The 18,736-nt window shown below is 57.4% G+C and overlaps 1 protein-coding gene across 1 annotated transcript in view; it reads right to left on the bottom strand.

The window, feature by feature from the left end:
* The window catches only part of TRIM8 (tripartite motif containing 8), a 30,540-nt gene extending 15,709 nt beyond the window's left edge, over window positions 1-14,831 (bottom strand). Inside the window, exons 1-2 of the mRNA XM_086752620.1 lie at window positions 13,692-14,831; window positions 12,720-13,389 (exon numbers count right to left, since the gene is read on the bottom strand). Of these exons, the coding sequence (XP_086608746.1) occupies window positions 12,720-13,289 (570 nt within the window). The 5' untranslated portion in view covers window positions 13,290-13,389; window positions 13,692-14,831. The remainder of the gene's footprint in view (window positions 1-12,719; window positions 13,390-13,691) is intronic.
* Window positions 14,832-18,736: the final 3,905 nt, after the last annotated feature.

Below are 18,736 nucleotides of genomic sequence, written 5' to 3'. Positions count from 1 at the left end.
TGTATCTTTATTTGTTAGGCTGGCTGGGACCAGGCACAAAGTCCTACACCCTGCAACCTTTTCCACACGCCAACAGCTGGGAAAGGAAAGAGCCAGAGCTCAGCCTCGCTCTCCTTTCTTCCTCCTCCTGGAAACGCAAGCCACCCACACCCACCGTGTTTTGGGGGTGCCAAGTCCTGAACATCCTGGGCACAGCACAGTATTTCTGGCTTGCAGGAATCGCGCGAAGAGCGCTCTGACTTAGTCAAACGTGACGTCCCAAATTCCCCACCAGCCGTGATCACAGGAAATCTTTGGGACCAGTCCCAAGGCTGCCTCATTGTGCTCTGAGCAGCAACAGCCTGAATGAATCATGCTCCTCAACGTGACATCCAGCTCCCAGCAACGTACTTGGGACCAAAATATTTATGTTGCAAATGAGTAAGAATAGGACCGAATCCCCTCCCCAGCCTGGTGACATAAAAAGGCCAACCTGGTCTTGCATTGAGCAAGAGAGTGGCGGAAGGATAAGAAAGCAGGTGACAGAGACCAGCCCTGTGTCTCGCAGCCTGGCTCTGCCCAGCAATGCTGAACCAGAACCCTTCCCCACAGCAGCAAAACCCCTGCGGCGGTGAGCACGGAGAACTACGATCCCCATGGTACCACACTCCTGCCGGAGCGCAGCAGCCGGGCGACACGCGAGGGAGCATGCTGGGACCTGTAGTTCCCAGCCAGCCAGCTGCAAAGCGCCATCCGCCAGTAAACACCTCTCGAATTAAAGAGATGCGAGGCCCGCAAGCTCCTGGCAAGGGGCCAGCCGCGGCTTCTTGTTGGCAGGCACTTAGCCAATTCCAGTGTGTTGGAGGAGCCCCTTTCCAAGGAGCAGTCAAGAGCCCGTGCCCCACAACCACCCTTGCAGCCAAGCTGCGCCCTGCCCTCACCGAAGCGATGTGCCTGCACGGACAGCGAGATGCTCCCGGAGCTCAGGTGCAGCCCTGGGCCGCGGGATGAGATGTCAGCCCTCCTCCTGCCTTGCTGCGAGCCCCTCTGCTTCTGCTCCATGGCACCGGGCTGCTGACTCTGGAGCAAGACCCTGCAGCCGGCACTGCCCAAGCTTCAGCTATACAGAGCCCACCACTGCATCCCTAGAGGGGTCAAATAAAGATGCCACCGAAGCAATGAGAGTCACAGGCAGCAAGAAGCAATGCACTGGCGCATGGCGCGGTGCTGTCAGGCAGAGCAGCACAAGTGGGCAAAGCTCTGCCAAATCAGCATGCTGGCGGGGTTGGGGGCATCTACCCCCAGCGTCCCGGCTGGGCATGCAGTCTCCCCTCCAGCACTGCCACTGCCACCCTGTGCTCCAGCAAGGCCAGGACCGCATGTTGCCCCTTGGGAAGCGCGGCACCCCTCTCCTCGCCTGCTCGACATTTCCGCTGTGGAGGAGATCACAGCGCCCGGCTGATGTCAGGAGGCATAACTTCACACAAAGGCCAGGCTTTCTGGCAGGGAAGGGGTGGGGGAGAGGGGAGGAAAGGGAAGAGGAGCCCAGGGCAAAGGCAACCAGCACCTCCAGCTCCCCACCAGTGCACACACGAGGGGCAGTGGCAGGAGACAGCACAGCCCCTTCTCCTTTAATCGCCCCTGTGCTTGGGAAATAGAGGCAACATCTCATTTCCCAGAGCCCTTCACAGGAGCCCCAGTGTGGTCCTGCCCTGGGGAGCTGTGATGGAGCATGCACCCCTTTAAGGATGCACAGAAAAAAAGGGACCCAAGTTTATTTTAATTAGCTCCTGCATATAAATCAAATCCACCTCATCCACCTCGGCCAGACTGGCTGCTGCTGACCAGTGAGAGTACGCTCCAGCCAAGAGTGGGGGCACAGTTCCCTGCCCAGCGCCCACCCAGGAGAAAAGCCATCCCTGTAACAAGCTCAAACACCAGCACCCCTGAAACGGCCGCAACCATGCACCCCACCTGATGGTCTCCTGCCCACGGATGGCTCAACACTCATAGCATTGGTTAACTGACAAAAACAGGTAAACTCAGCACATCAGGACAAAGTCCATAGTCGGCAGCAGCCTTCATTTCCCAAAGTCCTCTCCCCAAAGCTGAGCACCTTTGCAACACGCAGCACATCACGGTACCCACGGCATCAAAGCGACCTCCCGCTCTGCCTCCCATGCCCCCAGCTCACCCCCCAGCAGCAAAAGTGGCTGGCGACGAGCACCAGGCTGCATTGCTTTTGTCTTCACTTCAACCGCTCTCCCAGGGGCAGGAGCGCTCTGGACCAGCTGCACGGGGTCCAGTGAAGAAAGGTGGCACAGGGGACTTGAGGGATCTGGTCAACATTAATTGATGGGGGGAATTGCTGATGTTGCAGGGGGGAGTCCAGGAAGGTGGGTTTTGGATGTGGGCACCACCAGGGAATAACTGCAAAGGAACACCTTGCTCCTTGCAAAGGAGCAAGCCCTGCTGCTCTCCTTCAACGCCCTGACTTCTGCTACCAGGAGGAGACCTGTCATTGGTTTTTAATCTTGCCCGATTATGGGCCAGCCTTTGACATTATTGATCTCAGGCCCCTGAAGTGTCATTTATCTTCCAGGTTTGACTGGGTGATCGGAGCCTGACAGCTCAGACCCCGGCCGGCTCTATCCTCCTGGGGAGCCAGGGGAACCGCTCAACTCCGGTTCCCCCGATTCGTGTGAGCCATATTTGAAGCTCAGTTTCCATCACTGAATAAGGCAGCTTTTGCCAGACACCTTCTCCCCACACAAGCACTGCAGAGTGGGGTGTAGCTTGTGCTCCACTCTCTGCAGCCCTGTCGCCACAATGCTGCTCTCAGCAAGACTCAGCGCATGCTAGAGCAGCCCCGAGGAAGTCTAATGGCAGCCAGACCTGGCATTTAATCTCCTGACTCAAAAGCCCAGCTCCCCAGGTCTCCGGTAGACCAGCAGTGCTTTATTAAGCCCAGCAATCCAAGGTGCCTCCAGCACCCGCTGCTTCCCCCTTTCAGTTTCATTTTCCTCTTTTAAAGAGGATGCAGTGGAGGCACAAAGGTTACGGGATGTGCCAAGAGCCACAGAGGGAGCGGGGCTGGCAGGAGCAGCACCAGCGTGCAGGGTACAACCAGAGAAGCCATTTCTAGCCATGACCACACTGCCATTTTCTAGAGTAGAAGGACCAGCAACGGCAGGACCTCATCCCCTGGTAAGCTTGCACCCACAAAGAAACCCAGCTGCTTGTTCAGCTCTGCGGTGGCTTGCCCTCACCTGCTGGCTAGCACAGCCACGCCTTGGGGCCAGCTCGTAATTTCTGCTTGACCTTCAGAACGTTAATGCCTGCTCCCTCCGCCAGACAGAAAAAGAAACGGGCTCCACAGGTGCAAAGCAGCCGGCAGGGCTGGGATTCAGGACACCTGGGATCACCTCCCCATGGACGGGACACATCTGGGATTGCTGCCCTACGAGTTCTCACTTCCCTGGTTTCCTCCATCTTCCACCCAGGCTGACAGACATTCCCAGCCTCCACCTTTTGGGAAGCACAAGGTTTTCCTCAAATGTTCATGTCTGCAGTTAGTGGGGGCAGTCAAGGTTGTCTTCTCAGATGCCTCCTGTCTCTCTCTCCTGCAAAGCTAGGCCTTGCATTTTGGGAAGGAGGAACATTTCCCAAGGAAGGCTCCAGTGGGCAGTTTTAACATGAAGAGGAAGGTTTAGCTTTTGCTCGTCACCTCAGTATTGTTTATCAGCTTGCTGCAAAAGCACTTTGGTAAATGGGGATTAGTACCGTGCATGTTCAGAGATGACAGCAGTAGCCAGGAGCCAGCCTTGGGAAGGACCACGGAAGGAAGCGCCCGGGTGGAGGCAGCTAGCAGGGTCTGCGTTCAGCAAGGTACCGGCAAAGGAAGTCTGAGCCTCCAGGATCGCTTCCTCACAATGCCATGGGCTTCCCGACTCCCTGGTAGGTTTCTCCACCTCTGCTTATCTCTACTTTAGGGTAACACCAACTCCCCTAACCAGACTTTAGCTTGATGCAGAGATTAAACTGACCTTTTTCTCCTCTGTTTTAAGTAAAATGCTACAAAATTCTTGGCTGGAGGACAGGCCACGGTTTTACCTGCTGCGCTTACACCCTTGAGAGATAAGTTTGGCAAGAGGTGGTCTTCACACGGCACGCAAGGCATTATTTCCAGTCCCCGGCCTGGATGCCCTTTCATGCAGGATGCCAGCAGGCACTGGCAGGAAAATAATCCCCAAACTTGCTCCCATTCCCTTGTAGGAGGCAGATCTCATCCCTGTCCCCCACATCCAAAACACCTCTGACCCAAACAGGGTTCACGGGCCTCAGCCACAATAGTGCAGCTGTGGCAGGAGAGCTGCAGTAATTCCCTCCCGGATCCGGCCACCCCCATCACTAAGGGGCTAGCACAATACCCAAGGGAAGGAGGAGCGCAGACCTCACTATCCCCAAAGGGTCTGCGAGGGGGACAGAGACCTCGCGGCGCATTTATTCCGCTCCATCCATTTGAGAGGCGCGCTTCAAGGGGCTTTTTGCCATCGGAGGCGGGTGCACCAGGACAGGAGAACAAAGGGAGGCACCGGCACCCCCAGCCCTTTGTCTGAGCGCAGAGGAGTTCACCTGCAGGGAAAACCAGCTCCCACCGCAGAGCCGGCAGCTCCGCACAGATTTGGATGGGGAAAGGGATGCAGCCCCCCCGGCTAGCAAGAGGATAATGAGCAGAAAGACGCGATTGCGTTACCCTCTCTCCCCCTGCCACACGCACAAACCCATCACAGCGCACGCCAACCCCCCCGACTTTCCAACAACAACTGCAACCAGCAATAAAAACCATTGCCACAAAAATATCAACCCGCCCCCCAGCGCCATCGATCTGCGTCTGTGTGTGGCCGAGCACCAAACCCCGGAGCTCAGCTCCACCGACCAGGATCGACTGGGAGGGAAGAGGGTGAGAAACTGGTTTCCAGGGGATGGGGTTTTAAAGCCACACAATAACTGGCTCAAATGAGGGTTTGGATTAAGCTGTTGTACAGCAAGGGAAAACACTGCCTCCATTAGGATATGGGGGATTTTCCTTCCCTTTCTCCAAAGCTCCAGGATGAAGCTTCCAGGTCACCCAGGCAGGGAGAGGACAACTGGGTGATGCTGAGCAAACGGGAGATCCTGCACAGGGAGAGGCGGGTGGAGGGAGGAAAGGGCAGATCAGCCCTCCCCGAGTCCTGGATCGCACAGTCGGCTGGTCTGACAACGTTTACTCATATTTCAGAGAGACACAGCCATCCGGAACGTCACTCCCTGCCAACTGCCTCATCTGGAGCCATCCACAGCTCAGCTCTTCCCAGCCCACTCTGGAGACGGCCCCCTGAGAGCATCCACACACCAAGGAATTGAGAAAAGACAGGTAGGGAGAAGAGAAGAAATGGAGAAATTAAACTGATTCATAGTTTTTTGGGTTTGTTTTGTTTGTTGGTGGTGTTTTTTGGTTGGTTTTCTTTTTTTTTTTTACAGTTCTGGTACATCGTCCCAGCAAACGGATGAGTTTAAGTACATGTTACGTACATGGCACCACTTCAGAGTGGTAGGGTGCTGCTCTGAGCCAGGAACTTTGCTCATGTTACCATCACAAGTGAATCACAAGATAGAAGAGGGACAACTGTCCCCCCCTGGTGAGAACAGGCCAAAGCTGTCCTTACCAGAGAGGATTCAGGATTGGGAACCTCTTCCCCAAGTTCATCTGGGGTACATATGTAAAAACTCTTGCGTGCATCCAATCTCACGCTTGTAACTAACTGTCCCTCCCTCCGTATTTGGGACCAGGCATCTCTTCACCCCCGTTCCCAAGCATGCTGGCTGCAGCTCTCCTGGGTAAAGGAGGGATGGCTGCTTCTATCAGTCCTTCTTCCGTGGAGGAAAGAGAAGGGCAGGACACCTCTGGTCCTGCACATTCCACACCTCCCCACTGGAGCCCCAGTATCTGCCCCATCTTCTCTACCAGCAAATGGAGGTTCACTGCATAAAACTGGCTACCCCAGCAAGCAAGCTCAGCAGTTCCGACTCCCCTGCGCCATTCCCCTTACTCCAACCAAACCAGCATCTCCCGAGCCTACGGGCTGCTGATAAATGCAGAAAGTTGACAAAGTCACCAGAACCCAGCCCAGATCTATAGCATTTTATTTTTTTTAAAAGGAAAAAAAAAAAAACCAACCAAAAAAACAGGCCAGACCAGATTCTGCCCTGGAGCCTGCGTGGCAAAGCAGAATCCGGCTCCAAGGGTTTATTTATAAATCCGTACATACATGTACATTTGAATTCTGACAGAATTAATTCTGGCATCCAGCTAATTCAAAGCATTCCTCCCCCATCACACTACTGTTGCAGGCCAGCCCAGCACAGAAGCTGATTATAAAATGCTGCACTAGCCAGGCATTTCTGCAAAGGCTTGTGCTATTGAGCATTCAGTCTTTCCTTGCTTGGCTATTTCATTGTTTCGGTGTCGATCCCTCCTCTCTTGCCCTGTGTTTCCTGGTTACTTTTGTCCCTGCTCTGGAAGCACTGCTGCTCTCAGCCCCATTTCAGTGTCAGATTGAAAACAAAATCCACAACAATTAAACGAAATTAAAGAGAAGAAAAGAAGAAATTACCACCATGTACCAAGATTTCCAGTAAACAGATAGGTAACGAGCGAAAAATAGGCCAATACGCTGGAAGGCAAGCTGCAGACAAATGTGGGGATAGAAAACCCACTGCCTCCCTCCAAAGCACAGCTCAGAAATCCCTGTGTGGTCACACGCTGTCCTCTGGAGCAGGGAGGAGAGAGGTCAGGGCAGCCAGCACTGTAAGAGCCTCTTTATTCTTGGGCAGTTGCACGAATCTGATCTCTTGTGCCCTTTGTGAGACATGGAAATCTGCCTTCTCCTCCCACCCCCTTTGCCAGCCCCCACTTCGGCTCCCCCTGCTCAGATGGGGACAGAGGCAACTCCTCAGCTCCAGAGGCGAAGACCAGAGCAGCAGAGAGGCTGTGGACCCTGCTCCAGCAGGACCAGGCTCAGCCGAGCAGACGAAGAGCTTGAGGACAGTGTTTTGCTGGACTGAGGGGAGGAGAAGGGAAGGACAGTGCTGGGACTCACACGTTCCTCGAAGGGCTCACTCGGGCTCCCATGTGCGAGGCATGAGGCTGAGGGGTGAGGAGCAGTCCACTCCTGCAGCCCACATCTTTCCTACTTCTCCCGCTACGCCATGCTCGCGAGCTCGAGCAGAGCAGCACGCTGCACACCTCCATGCCAGCAGCCACATGATGCTTACATAAACACCACGGCTTGGATTTAGACTGAACGAGGGTCTGGGCTAAGCTTATCATGTCCTCATCACCATCCAAAGCTGGGCTTGTACCTCCTGGTTCAGAGAACAGAGGAGAACACCCCTGTCTCGGGGGTCAAAGCCACTGCCAAGGGACAGCTTCAAGGCAGAAAGCTCTCTGGCCAGGGCTCTCCGGCACGGGCGGGCAAGGCTGCGCCTAGACATCCCCACCTGCAAAGTACAGCCAGTTCCTACACTCCACAAGGGTAAGCCTGAGCTACAATTTGTCCCTGTTCCTTGCAAAGCAGTTCATGGCCCTCAGATGAACCTCTGTTTCCCTCTCCTCCTTCCACCTGACTCTTCACCAGCACCTGTCCACGCAGCATTGTTCTCCACAGGAAGAGAGCATTCTCCGCTGCAGCCCCTGCCCTACTCCTCTTCTTTACAAAGCTGTCCCCTCCATCCAAGCCTCCTCCCTCCCTCCCACCCAAACCCACCAGGCTGCCCGCCCGCGTCCTCCATCTCTGCTGTCACTTGTCAGATTGACTCTACACAGAAGACTTGCAGCTGCAGGTCTAGAGCAAGCAACCACTGGCAACCTGATGGGCTAAGGGCGAGGAAAATGCTCGAGCTTAGCGGGAAAGCAGCAGGGAAAAGCCCTTAATCCAAACCCCGGGGAGGCAGGAGACTGCCCCAGTTCAGTCAAAGACCTGGGACTGCCAAGATACCCACTGCCACTTGGCCAGCAAACCCAGATACGTTTGCAGCAGGGTGGCTCAGCGTCCCCCGAGACCTCTCTAGGGCAGCACAGGCTGCTACCGGTTGGACTGAATCCCCTGACAACACAGCGCAGCACAGCCTGACAGATCGATGGTGGTGAACTGCACAGAGCTAAACAGCGAGGCTAGGTGGGTGCTGGGATTTCTGCGACTGCCCAAGGCCCAAGAAGTCATTACTCATCATGGCAGCTTGACCAATGGACAGCACCCCAGGGCACAATAATCAGTCACAGTTAGGAGCCTGGCGCTGGACTCGCGAGGCCCCTGGGCAGGAACCCGGGCATGGTCAAAGCCAGGGAGGGAGAGATCTGGGTTAGACTGCTTCACCCCTGGGCTGGGCTGGTGGTTCAGCTCTGGGGTGCTGGTAGAGGCTCAGATGGAGGGCACAAGGAGAATCAGCACACTTTCAGCTTCATAGGGTCTACTGCAAAAGTCATCTGGGGACCAGGTACGTTCAAAGAACACCACAGGGAACGCCTGCGAGGCACCAGCCCACACCATCTACAGTCACGAGAGCCAAATTAACGCTTGAGCACTGGGGCATTTGCACTCACAAGGCCTCCAGTGAGCTGCGTGCCACGCTTCTCATAAACGAGTCATCTGGAAAATAAGTAAGCCTGTAAAAATCCAGCCCATCACAAGTTACCAAACCTGTTTCCGAGTAAAACAGCCTACAGCAGCTCACACCAGGAGCGTGGCAGCAGAGCCGACCCCAGCCTCCCGACCACTGGGGTTTTCCCTAGGTTCCAGCAAAATGTCCCTGGCACAGATGGTAGTGTGGGGACGTGAAATGGGACTCGTTTCAAACAGGAAAGTATCTCTGGTGTCAGGAGCATCTAGCAAAGAAAAGCTGGTGGCATTTTCCCTCTAGAGACCTAGAGCTTTTGAACCGCAAAAGCAATCAGCTGGGCCAGGTAGGAAAAATGCACGGGCCATCTCTGCACTGGGGCTGGTGGCCAACGCTGGCAAAGGATCAGAGTTTCTGGTACAGACTTGGGATTCATCTCTTCCTGTACTCCTACAAAGTGCTCACTTCTCCTCTTTCCCATACTTTAGAAAGCACCTGAGCTGGCCTTATCCGGGGTGCTGCCAAGAAAGAAAGCCCAAACCCATCGAGGAGATGGACTCAGCAGTCCAATCCCTGTCCCCCTGGATGTGCCGAATGGGCACTGCTCCATGGCCAGCGCCAGGCCGGCAGGAAGATCCCCAGTGTTTTCCCGCAGGTCTCAGCACCACAACGTGCTTTCTCCCTCTTAACGTTCAAAACCACCAGAGATCCTCAGAACACGGAGGGATTTTCTCCCAGCTTCCCAAAAATGTGTTGCAAGCTCGGTCAGAAGAATATTTATCTCCATCCCCTGAAACAAAGCAGAAAACAGAAGCAGAGGCTCTACCCAAGCCCTTTTCCACTGGTGGCATCTCCAGCTGAGGACAGGCAGCTAGGACATCCCTCAGCAAGCTCTGAGGTAGCTGGCCTCAATCAACCACGTCCCACACAAAGATGGGAGAAACACTGTAATACCCCGCCAGTGGGGTGCTCCCTTTTGACCCGTGCCCGATCCCTGCAATGTATTTTTCTCCTTTTTGGAAAGCAGGTTGCCCCATGCCAGGGAAACAGTAGGTTTCCCCATGCAGGTGGGAGGCACGTGGCTGGGGCAGCAGAAGCAAAGATGGAAGAAAAAATATTTCATTCTGAGACCTTGACACAAACAAAATGACAAGAAGAAGAAAAAAAAAAAAAAAAGAGGGTGGGTTGTTGGCTTTTTTTTTTCCTCTCCACTTTAAGCGCTACAAAAACAGGAAACAAAGGAGAAAACATCTCACAGGGGGGAAGGGGAGGTAAGCGCTTTATACGCCCACAAAAGAAAGATTAACCACATATTTTATTTACTGTTTGTATTACGGTTGCACTGTGGAGTTCAACCAATTCCGAGCCAGAGCTCTGTGGGTTTGTGCAGCACCTAATGCCAAGCAATCTCCTTCCCCCGAACCCACCAAGCGCGTGCCTCTGCTTCAACTGACCCCTCCACAGACACCCTGTTTCCTCCGGCAGACACCCGCCTCCGGCCTCCTTCGCCCAGCACGAGCTGTCTTGCCCCAACTGCCAGCTGAGAAAGCGCTGGGGCTACGCTCAAGGAGTTTTCAGCCCCTTTTCCCCTTCGAATCAGACTGTAACCGGGGGTAAGATGCCCTCCAAGGTGGGCCGGCAGCAGAGACCAGAGTAATAAATGCTAAAAAAAAAAAAAAAAAAAAAAAGAAAAAAAAAAGAAAAAAAAAAAGAAAAAAAAAGAAAAAAAAAAAAAGAGCAGTTTATGGGGAGGGCAGGCTCCCATCCCTCCTCCGGGCTCTCGGGGCCACCCCACCACACCAGGTCGATGTCACATCCCCCCACGCTCACAAGTCCCCCGCACCAGGACAGGGCTGTGAGCTTCCAAACTTTGACTCATTTCTCAATTAACAGCTTCCTGAACGCGAGCCATGCACGGAACAAACCTCTCATGACGGGGCCTCCCCCAGACCTCCCAAGCCTGGCGTTACTCATCTCACCCCGGCCCCAGCCCTCCTTCCCCGGGATGCTCCAAGAGCGGCTCACCGCCACGGGGTGAGCAAGCAGCCAGGAATCCCGGGCCTGGCTCCCGCAGGCGGGAAGCCGTCACCGGCTGAGCGCAGGCACCCTAATTCGGGAGCCAGCACGGCCGCCTTCCTTGTCGGTTGGCGAGGGGCGGCCTTCAGGCAGAGACCTGCCCAAGGCCAGGTAGCAAGGGCTGGCAATCTGCCGGGCATTTTTCCGGGGGGCTCTTCCCTACCCCAGCTGGTTCACAGAGGAACCGCTTCAACTGTGGGGGGGATCCTTTGGGCACACCGTCCCCCAGCTTCAGGCTGTCCTCCATTGCCCCGGCCTCTAAGCACCCAACCATGCCACGCGCCCAGCGGGAAGAGACAAGCTTATCATCGCAGAGAAAGGAAATTAAGATAACGCGGCGATGGAGGTACCGAGGGATTTGGCCAAGGTCACAAAATAAGTCTGCGGCTCTCACGATACAGCCGTACCACACGTTCAGTGTCTGGCCACACATCCCAAAATTTCAAGGCAGGGCCAAAATCCAGCCTAGCCAGTGGCAGCTTTCTGCCAGGTCATTAGCAGCGTGCATCCGCAAGGAGCAGCGAACATCCAGCCATAACAACGGCAGCAGCAACAACAAAAAAAAAACCAGGCAGCAAGAACGGGAATAGATGAGATCAAAGTGTCCTGGAAAAGGACCTGGAAAAATAGTTTTGGTCCCTGGCTAAGGCTCCCGGGAAATGCACACGCAAGCCCGGTCCCAGCCTCACGCAGCCCTCCCGGGGTGGCTCCCCACCCTGGCAAAGAGAGACCAAAATGACTCCCTATAAATAGAAGCAGAAAAGCGCTTCTCCAAAAGCCTGGCTGGGTCTTTCCCCTTCCAGCGTGTGTGGCGGAGCTGCTAGCACCTCTGCGGAGGTCTCTGGTTTTCCCCCAAAAAACCTGGAGAGGAAAATAACCTTCCTGTGAGCTCAGGCTGGCTCCTCTCTATGCAGAGCTGCCCCCCCCTTCCCAGGCCTGGCCATCCAATTGGAAAGTAATTATACTGCAATTTTTATTTATGACTTTTTTTTTTAATTGCTAAATGGTGACTCATTTTGGCAACATTAAAATACACAGGAAATCATCCCCATTTTACAGTAATAACCATTCAATTCATTGTTAAATATTTATTCGGTGGACAAGCAGCGGGCCTCTTTCGAAGGGTTGGAGGGGGAGTGAGGGGCAGCCCTGCAAGGGGCGGGGGTAAGGTGGCAAGGGGGTCACAGTGGGGCTGCCCACAGGGCTGTTAAATGCCCACCACAAACTTCAGGGTGGGGAGCCAAGGGTGAAAGCTCCCGCCAGATGGTCTGGCCACGAGCTAAATACAGACTCGCTTTCCCTCGAATCCAGCGCTACGCCCCATGCTGCTTTGGGGGGGGGGGGGGGGGGGGGGCAGCCCTGTGCCCCCTAATAAGAAAAACCCATTATTTGGCCAAACTCCAAGCGCAAATGCCCACCAGCGAGAAGCTGTGGGTCTCTGACACGAAGCTCTCCCAGCGCCGGGGGGGAAGGGGATGGCGGCGGCCGGCTCTGGCGGGAGGTGGTGGGAAGAGCCGGCAGTTTGACATTCACAGGCCTCACAATGGACGGGGTCCGCGTCTGCGGCCGTTTTGTCCCCCCACGAAACCTGATTTCAGGGCAACACGACCTCAGACGCAGGCGGCTGCTCTACCTTCCCCCAAACAGCTGCGTACTCCAGCAGGAACCAGAGAGATGACCCCTCCAAACCCCCCCAGCCCAGGACCTCAACCCTTCCCCGTGCAGCCCAGACCTAGGTGGGCACAGGTTCTATGGCTGGATGGCTCCCAAGGCCTCCTAGTGCGGACCCCCTTCCCCGGGGCCCACTGACTCTGTCACTGCTGGGCTCGAGCGGCCACCTAACATGTCCGCCACAGGGGGACCAGGCGGAGGAGGAACAGCACCGGGGTGGATTTGTGTAGGCCCTACACAACCGCAGGCCTTGGGGGAACAAACACGGCAGGGAAGAGTGCGGCCAGGGACGCGGGGCTGGACGAACCCACGTCTCCGTGAAGGTCCGGACTTACCCTGATCTCATTGCGGCGGATCTCCACATCACAGACCGAGTGTCCCTGGTGGGCCCCGCTGTAGTAGCAGCAGAACTGGCAGACGGCCACCTGCTCGGCCTCGCAGTGGTACAGGCGGTAGGCATTGTGCTGGGGGCAGCTCCAGGCCCGCACGTCGTCCGCCTCCACCAAGAGATGGCCCCGGGCCGTGGAGGGCTGCTGCAGGTGGGTCTGGACGTGAGATTGGCAACACGGGGCCTCGCACCTCAAACAGATCTTCTGGGCCGGCAGCGGCGGGCCCCGGCGGCAGAAGACGCAGTGCAAGATGGAGGGGGGCTTCTCCAGGTTGAGGGAGTTGAACTTCTCCACAATGTTGGTGAGCTTCAGGTTCTTCTCCAGGTTGGGCTTCTGGTTGTAGGCCTGGTTGCACTCCGGGCACCGCACCAAGCCCGACTCCTTGGCCCACGCCTCCCCGATGCAGCCCCGGCAGAAGTTGTGCTTGCAGGGCAGCTGGACCGGCTCCACGAAGACGTGCAGGCAAATGGGGCAGATAAGCTCCTCTTCGAAGCAGTTCTTCCAATTCTCGGCCATCTCTGCCGGCAGCCTCTGGCGACGTTTTCCCCCTCCTTGCCCCAAAACCCACTTTGGTCACTCAGTGTGGTCTAGGGACGGACACCGGGGTCTGTCCTCCCTGTAATGGGAAGGTTGGGGGTGAACGGCTGGGCTCCCCCCCGCCCCCCCCTGCTCCCCACAGCACGCGCAATAAATAATAAACCGCAGCAGATCTTAAAAATCAGGGATAAAATAAACCACAGAGCAGCACTCTAGGAATCTCCAGAGAGAAAAAACGACGTCTCCGTCGCTTCGTTAAAAAAGCGACACAAACGGTTACAAAACCCCAACGCGACATTGTGGGATTTTACAGCCCAAAGTCTTAACCACCCCTAAAAGCCATTTCTTTCTTTTTACCCCAGAAGGTGAATCGAAACTTACCAAAGGCTGAAAGAAATCCATACAAAATCCAGCAGCAGAGTTCAAGTTCCATATAAAGCTCCTAAATTTAGCGCTCCGAATCGGATTTTTCTTTTCTTAGGTGTGCAACTGACATTCAATATTTTAAAGGGACTTTCGTCCCCCACCAACCTGGCTAACAGCTGAGAGCACAGACTCGCTCAGGGGTTTTTTTTTTTCCTCCCCTGTATTTCTCCTCCCTCTCCCCCTGACGGGAGTTGGGAATCAGAGTCTTTTAAAGGAAACAGATCAAAGGGTTAAGATCCAAAATGGGAAAAAGGAAGATTAAAAAATAATAATAATAGCGACGATGATGATGGCAAAAAAAAAAAAAAAAAAATTCTCTCCGCGGCCCCCGAGATTTGCTTCTAACCCGGCGGAGCAGCGAAGAAAAAAAGGAAGAGGAAAAAAAAAAAAAAAGACAAGACAGGAAAAAAAAAACCAACAAAAAAAAAACCCTCTCGCCTGCTTCGAGATTGCGAGGTCGTGAATGGGAGAGCTCGGTCATTCAGAGCAAACCCCAGCCCAGCGCAGCCCTCCCAGCCTCCTCCAACGCTGCCGGGGAGGGATGGGAGGGAGGGTGGGCTCTGCCGAGGCGGGGTCTGAACCCCGCGGACCCCAAATCAACCTGCCCCGACTTCCCACCGGGGCTGGAGGGGAAAAAAAGGCGTCCGGAGGAGGCGGGGGGTGGTCCGACCTAGCCCGATCTCATGGCCGGCCGGAGGGACGCAGCCCCCCGACGGCAACAATGCGATGGAGCCGAGGGTCTCCGGCAGAGAGGGGGGTGTCCGAGCGGCCTCCCCCCGGCGCGGCTTCCCCGGCCCGGCCCGGCCCCGCCGGGTAAGGGGCGAGGCGGCGGCGGGAGCCGGGAGAAGCCGGCCGAAGCGTGCGGTTCCCGGAGAGCCGAGTCAGCTCTCAGCCATTTTGAGCTGCCTTGCTGGAGAACCGGAGGCGCATTAAAAATAAAATTTAAAAAAAAAAAAAAAAAAAAAAAATTAAAGTCACCGGAACGAACCCTCCCCCGCCCGCCCGGCGGGGCTCTGCGGAGGGGCTGCGGGGCCAGCCGAGCCCGAGCCCAGCCGTCCCGTCCCGGCGGGGCCGCTCAGCAGAGCCCCCCGCGCCCGCCGCCCCCGCCGCCTCCAGCCATCTTGGGCTCGCCCTGGGCGCTGCCCGCCCGCCGGAGCCCCACGCCCCGGCCCTTCCTCCCGCCGCCCCCGGGGAGGCGGCCGCGGCCCGGGGATGCGGGGTGGGGGGGGGACGGGACACACGACGAGGGGGCGCGGATCCCCGCAGCGGGGAGGGGGGGAGGGAGGGAGGGAGGCGGCGCCTCGCAGGCGGCTGGGCTCAGCCCCGGCGCGGGGGGCCGGGGCGGCGGCGGCGGCGGGGGGCGGGCGGGGCGGCCATAGAGGCGGCGGCCGCGGGGGAGATATCGACCGGTGGGAGATGGGGGGGGAGGGAAGCGGGGAGGCGGTCGCGCCCCGCCCCGAGGGGCCGACCCGCTCGGGAGCCGGTGGGAGTGGGGGGAGCGCAGCGGAGACGCCGGAGCCGGTGGGTCCCGCCGGGCGCTGCCGCTGCCGCTGCCGCCTCAGAGCTGCGCGGCTCTGCGCTGCGGCGGGACCAGCCCCGCCCCGCCCGCGGCTCCGCCCCCGCGCGTCACCAAGCCCCGCCCCCACAGGGAACCGGTGCCGCCTTAAAGCGGCCATGGCGGGCGGTGGGGCCCACGGCGGTGCTCGGCGCTGCGCGGTCGGTGGCTGTCCCTGCTGCCGTCGCCCAGCCCCCGGTGAGCCCAGGCTCGTCCCCAGCCGGGATGTCGCTGTCGCTGTCTCATCAGCCACCCTGCCTGGCCACCGGCATCCCTACGCGTCCAGGAGCCAGGGCTGCTCAGGGTGCCCATCCATAAAAAGGGGCAAATCACCCTGGAACCAGCTGACATCTGGGCCACAGCTGGCCCCGGGTACCAGAAGTGCCCTCTCGGCTCCCCCCTGGCTGGGCTGTTGCTTTGCACGGGACCATTTCAGGTGCGTTTCCTCCCCGCGCAGAGCAGCAGCCGTTTGTCCCGCGGGGTCTTTCCAAAACCGGCAGCCCCAGCACGTCCCGCCAGAGCCCGGGGCACAGAGGTGTCTCTGTTAGCGGCTCTCCCACCAAATGTTTCGGCAGCTGTTTCGCGGGGCACTGTATCTCCAACCCCGGCCAAATGTGCCGGGACACTGGGAATAAAACATATTGTTGGTGTAAATCCATTTCCCGCTGGTGAGGGGGTCACAAATGGCTTCAAAGCGGAGTATATGGACCAAAAAAAAATGCTCAGGGTGCACAGTCAGGTTTATGGTCGAGTGACAAGGGGGCAAAGGCTCAAACGCTGGCTGCAGAATCTGGCCGCAACTTTGCCCCCAGGTGACGCTCTCTGATGGCAGTTTGCCTCCGGGAGGGATTTAGCAGGAATTCCCAAACTGCACCCTCAAAGCCACCGACCAGACTGTCCAGAGACACCACCCAGTAGCATCTGCCATAGCACCTTATCGCCCCAGTGCCACTGCCGCCAGGGCAGCCAGCTGTCGGCTGGAGGGGCAAGCATCCTACAGCACAGCCAGGGTGGGGGTGCTCCCACAGCCTTTTCGCCATGATAAAACCTATTTCTGGGTTTGGCTGGCTGATCCCTGCCTGCACTGGGCCACCCTGGGACTGAGGCTCACCCTGTCTCCCCCTCCGGCCACTCCCCTCCGTCCCCACACACCAGCCCGCAGCTCCAGGGGCACGAGCACTGATTCCTGCAAAGGGAGCGGTTTGCTGTCTAGTTCCTCTGCCAGGCCTCGAAGCCCACGGACTGTACGTCTCCTCCGGGGTTTTACAAGCCATCCGGCGGCCGGGACCGGTGGGAGCTGGGCAGGGCAGCATGGGATGCGTCAGAGCCGCTGTTGGCTGGCTGAGCCCGCGCCGAGGCAAACCTCTCCTCGAAAAGTCAGCGCAAAACTATTTGTGACTCTCACTTCTTTATAAACATAGGCAGCACTGGGCAGCCCCCGGTGACAGCCGCTGTCCCTGACCCAGGCAGGGCACAGCTCTCCCACAGGGGCTGCTCAGGTCCTCCCCGTGCCCTCCGCTGTGGGTGAAGTGAGGAAGCTGGCTGGCATTTGGCAGGATTTAAAAGTGGATGGTGGATGGGATGGGGCTAAGCCAAGCCAAAAGATGCGTCCTGCTCTCAGCTGGGAATCCTGCTGCCCTCGGATCAGTGCTGGCCCTGTTGTCATCACACCCGCATCTGGATGATGCCACCTCCCTGTCTAGCCTGGAGAAACCCCTCGGCAAGAGGAGCCTCAAAGCCGAGCTGGGCATCACAACGCTTCCACAGCCAGGAGATCCTGCCTGAGGAGGGCTGTAGGCAGGCCCTCCCTGCCCACCCAGCTCCCAAACACCCTCCTGCCAGCAGTGGGTGGCTGATGGACACGGGCAGGAGAGAGCTGCAGAAAGCCTGCCCACGCTTTGGGCTCTCCTGCACCAGAATCCAGCCCCATGTGGGTGCCTCAGCCCATGCCGAGGGGCCGCAGAAACGTTTTTTAGCCGAATCTCTCAATCCCCCAAGCCTCTGTTTTCTCAGCCCCTGCCAGGCCATCGTTTCCCTTCACCAGAGGCCTCGCTAGCCTTCCTGGTCAAGTACAAGCATCTCTGCCGAGGCCCCGGTGGGCACTGACTGGGCTGCAGGCACCCACCCGTGAAAGGCTAGCAGAGTATCGCCCCGTGCCCTGCAGAGCCAGGATGCTCGGGCGCTTGTCACCAGGGTCTGGCACCGAAGTGGCATTGCTTGGCACACAGGGTCCTTGTCCCCGGGGAGCGGGGATGTGCCGGATGGTCGGCAGAGCTGAGGTGCCTTCCTCACTGTGGGCAGGGGACGAGCAGGGACTTGCCCGGCAGCTGGCATGGACGACCTGCCTCTGCTTTCCCAGGCAGACTCGAGCAGTTGAAGCAGCCCGCAGATGTACAGAAACTCCGGTTGCTATTTAGAGCTGCGGACCCTTCTGAGCTGATGGGAGAGGGAGAGCATTCGCAGAGATTTACAGAGTGGTGGGCTGTTAAAGTGACAGCTTCCCTGCCTGCCACCAGCATCCCCGGGACCTTCCCCAGAAGCCATGAGCCCTCCAAAAGTAATACAAAGTGACATGCTTCTTGGGTTGTTTATAACTCAATTAACCAGCCAGAGAGAAGCCATCGCTGCCCTTTTGTTCCCCTTTCGTGTAAGCCCAGTGAGGTGGCTTAAAGCTCCCTCCACCCTGCTCCATGTGATTAACGTGTTGAAGGCTTTTGCTGAAGTTTTAAGACCGGGTTTAAGGATTTAAGGAACTTGCAGGGTGGTGATAGCTTGGTTTGCAGCACTGAATCTGTCCGCTTGTGGCCATCCCCCTTCCTGGCTGGGGTGGAGGAGGAGGGAGACAACCCCATGGAGGAGGCAGGACACAGAGGTCCCCAAAGCTGGTCACCCCTGCCCCAGCTCAGGGCATGCCACTGACTGCACCACTCGTGCCTGGCCGTCCCACACACGTCCCTGCTGCGGTGTCACACATGTCTGTCCCCCACTGTCACCTGTCTGCTCTGGCATCCTCGCAGCCCAGTAGCTGGCGAGGGGGGAGATGCACTCGTGCGTGCGTGGTGCATCTGCAGGAGAAACCTCCCATCCCCTCCAATCAATAAAAAGAGACCGGCTGCGCAGCCTGGTCCCCGCAGGACACAGAGCAGATTCCCTGCCCCAAGCACCCAAGCCTTGGGATCCAGCGACACCCGTATCCGCCAGTGGCAGCTGGGAGCAGGGCTGGGACAGTGTGCTGGGTGCAGGGACGGCCATGCCCTTGTTGGCCTCTCCGGAGAGCTTTGCCCTTCTGCAATGGATGTGCAACTGGGGCTCCCCCCAGGGCAAAAATGCAGGGCTTTCTGCGTTCCTCCCCAAGCCTAAAGCACGGGGCAAAGCAGATATTGAAGGCTGGCCAAGGGGAACTGCATGGGGGAGTGATGCAGGAGAACTCTGCTTTGGCCCGGGG

This window comes from Chlamydotis macqueenii, chromosome 7, assembly GCF_036417535.1.
Source record: "Chlamydotis macqueenii isolate bChlMac1 chromosome 7, bChlMac1.mat, whole genome shotgun sequence".
Classification (NCBI taxonomy): Eukaryota; Metazoa; Chordata; class Aves; order Otidiformes; family Otididae; genus Chlamydotis; species Chlamydotis macqueenii.
The sequence above is the reverse complement of the archived record's forward strand: the minus strand, read 5'-3'. Positions and strand labels throughout refer to the sequence as shown.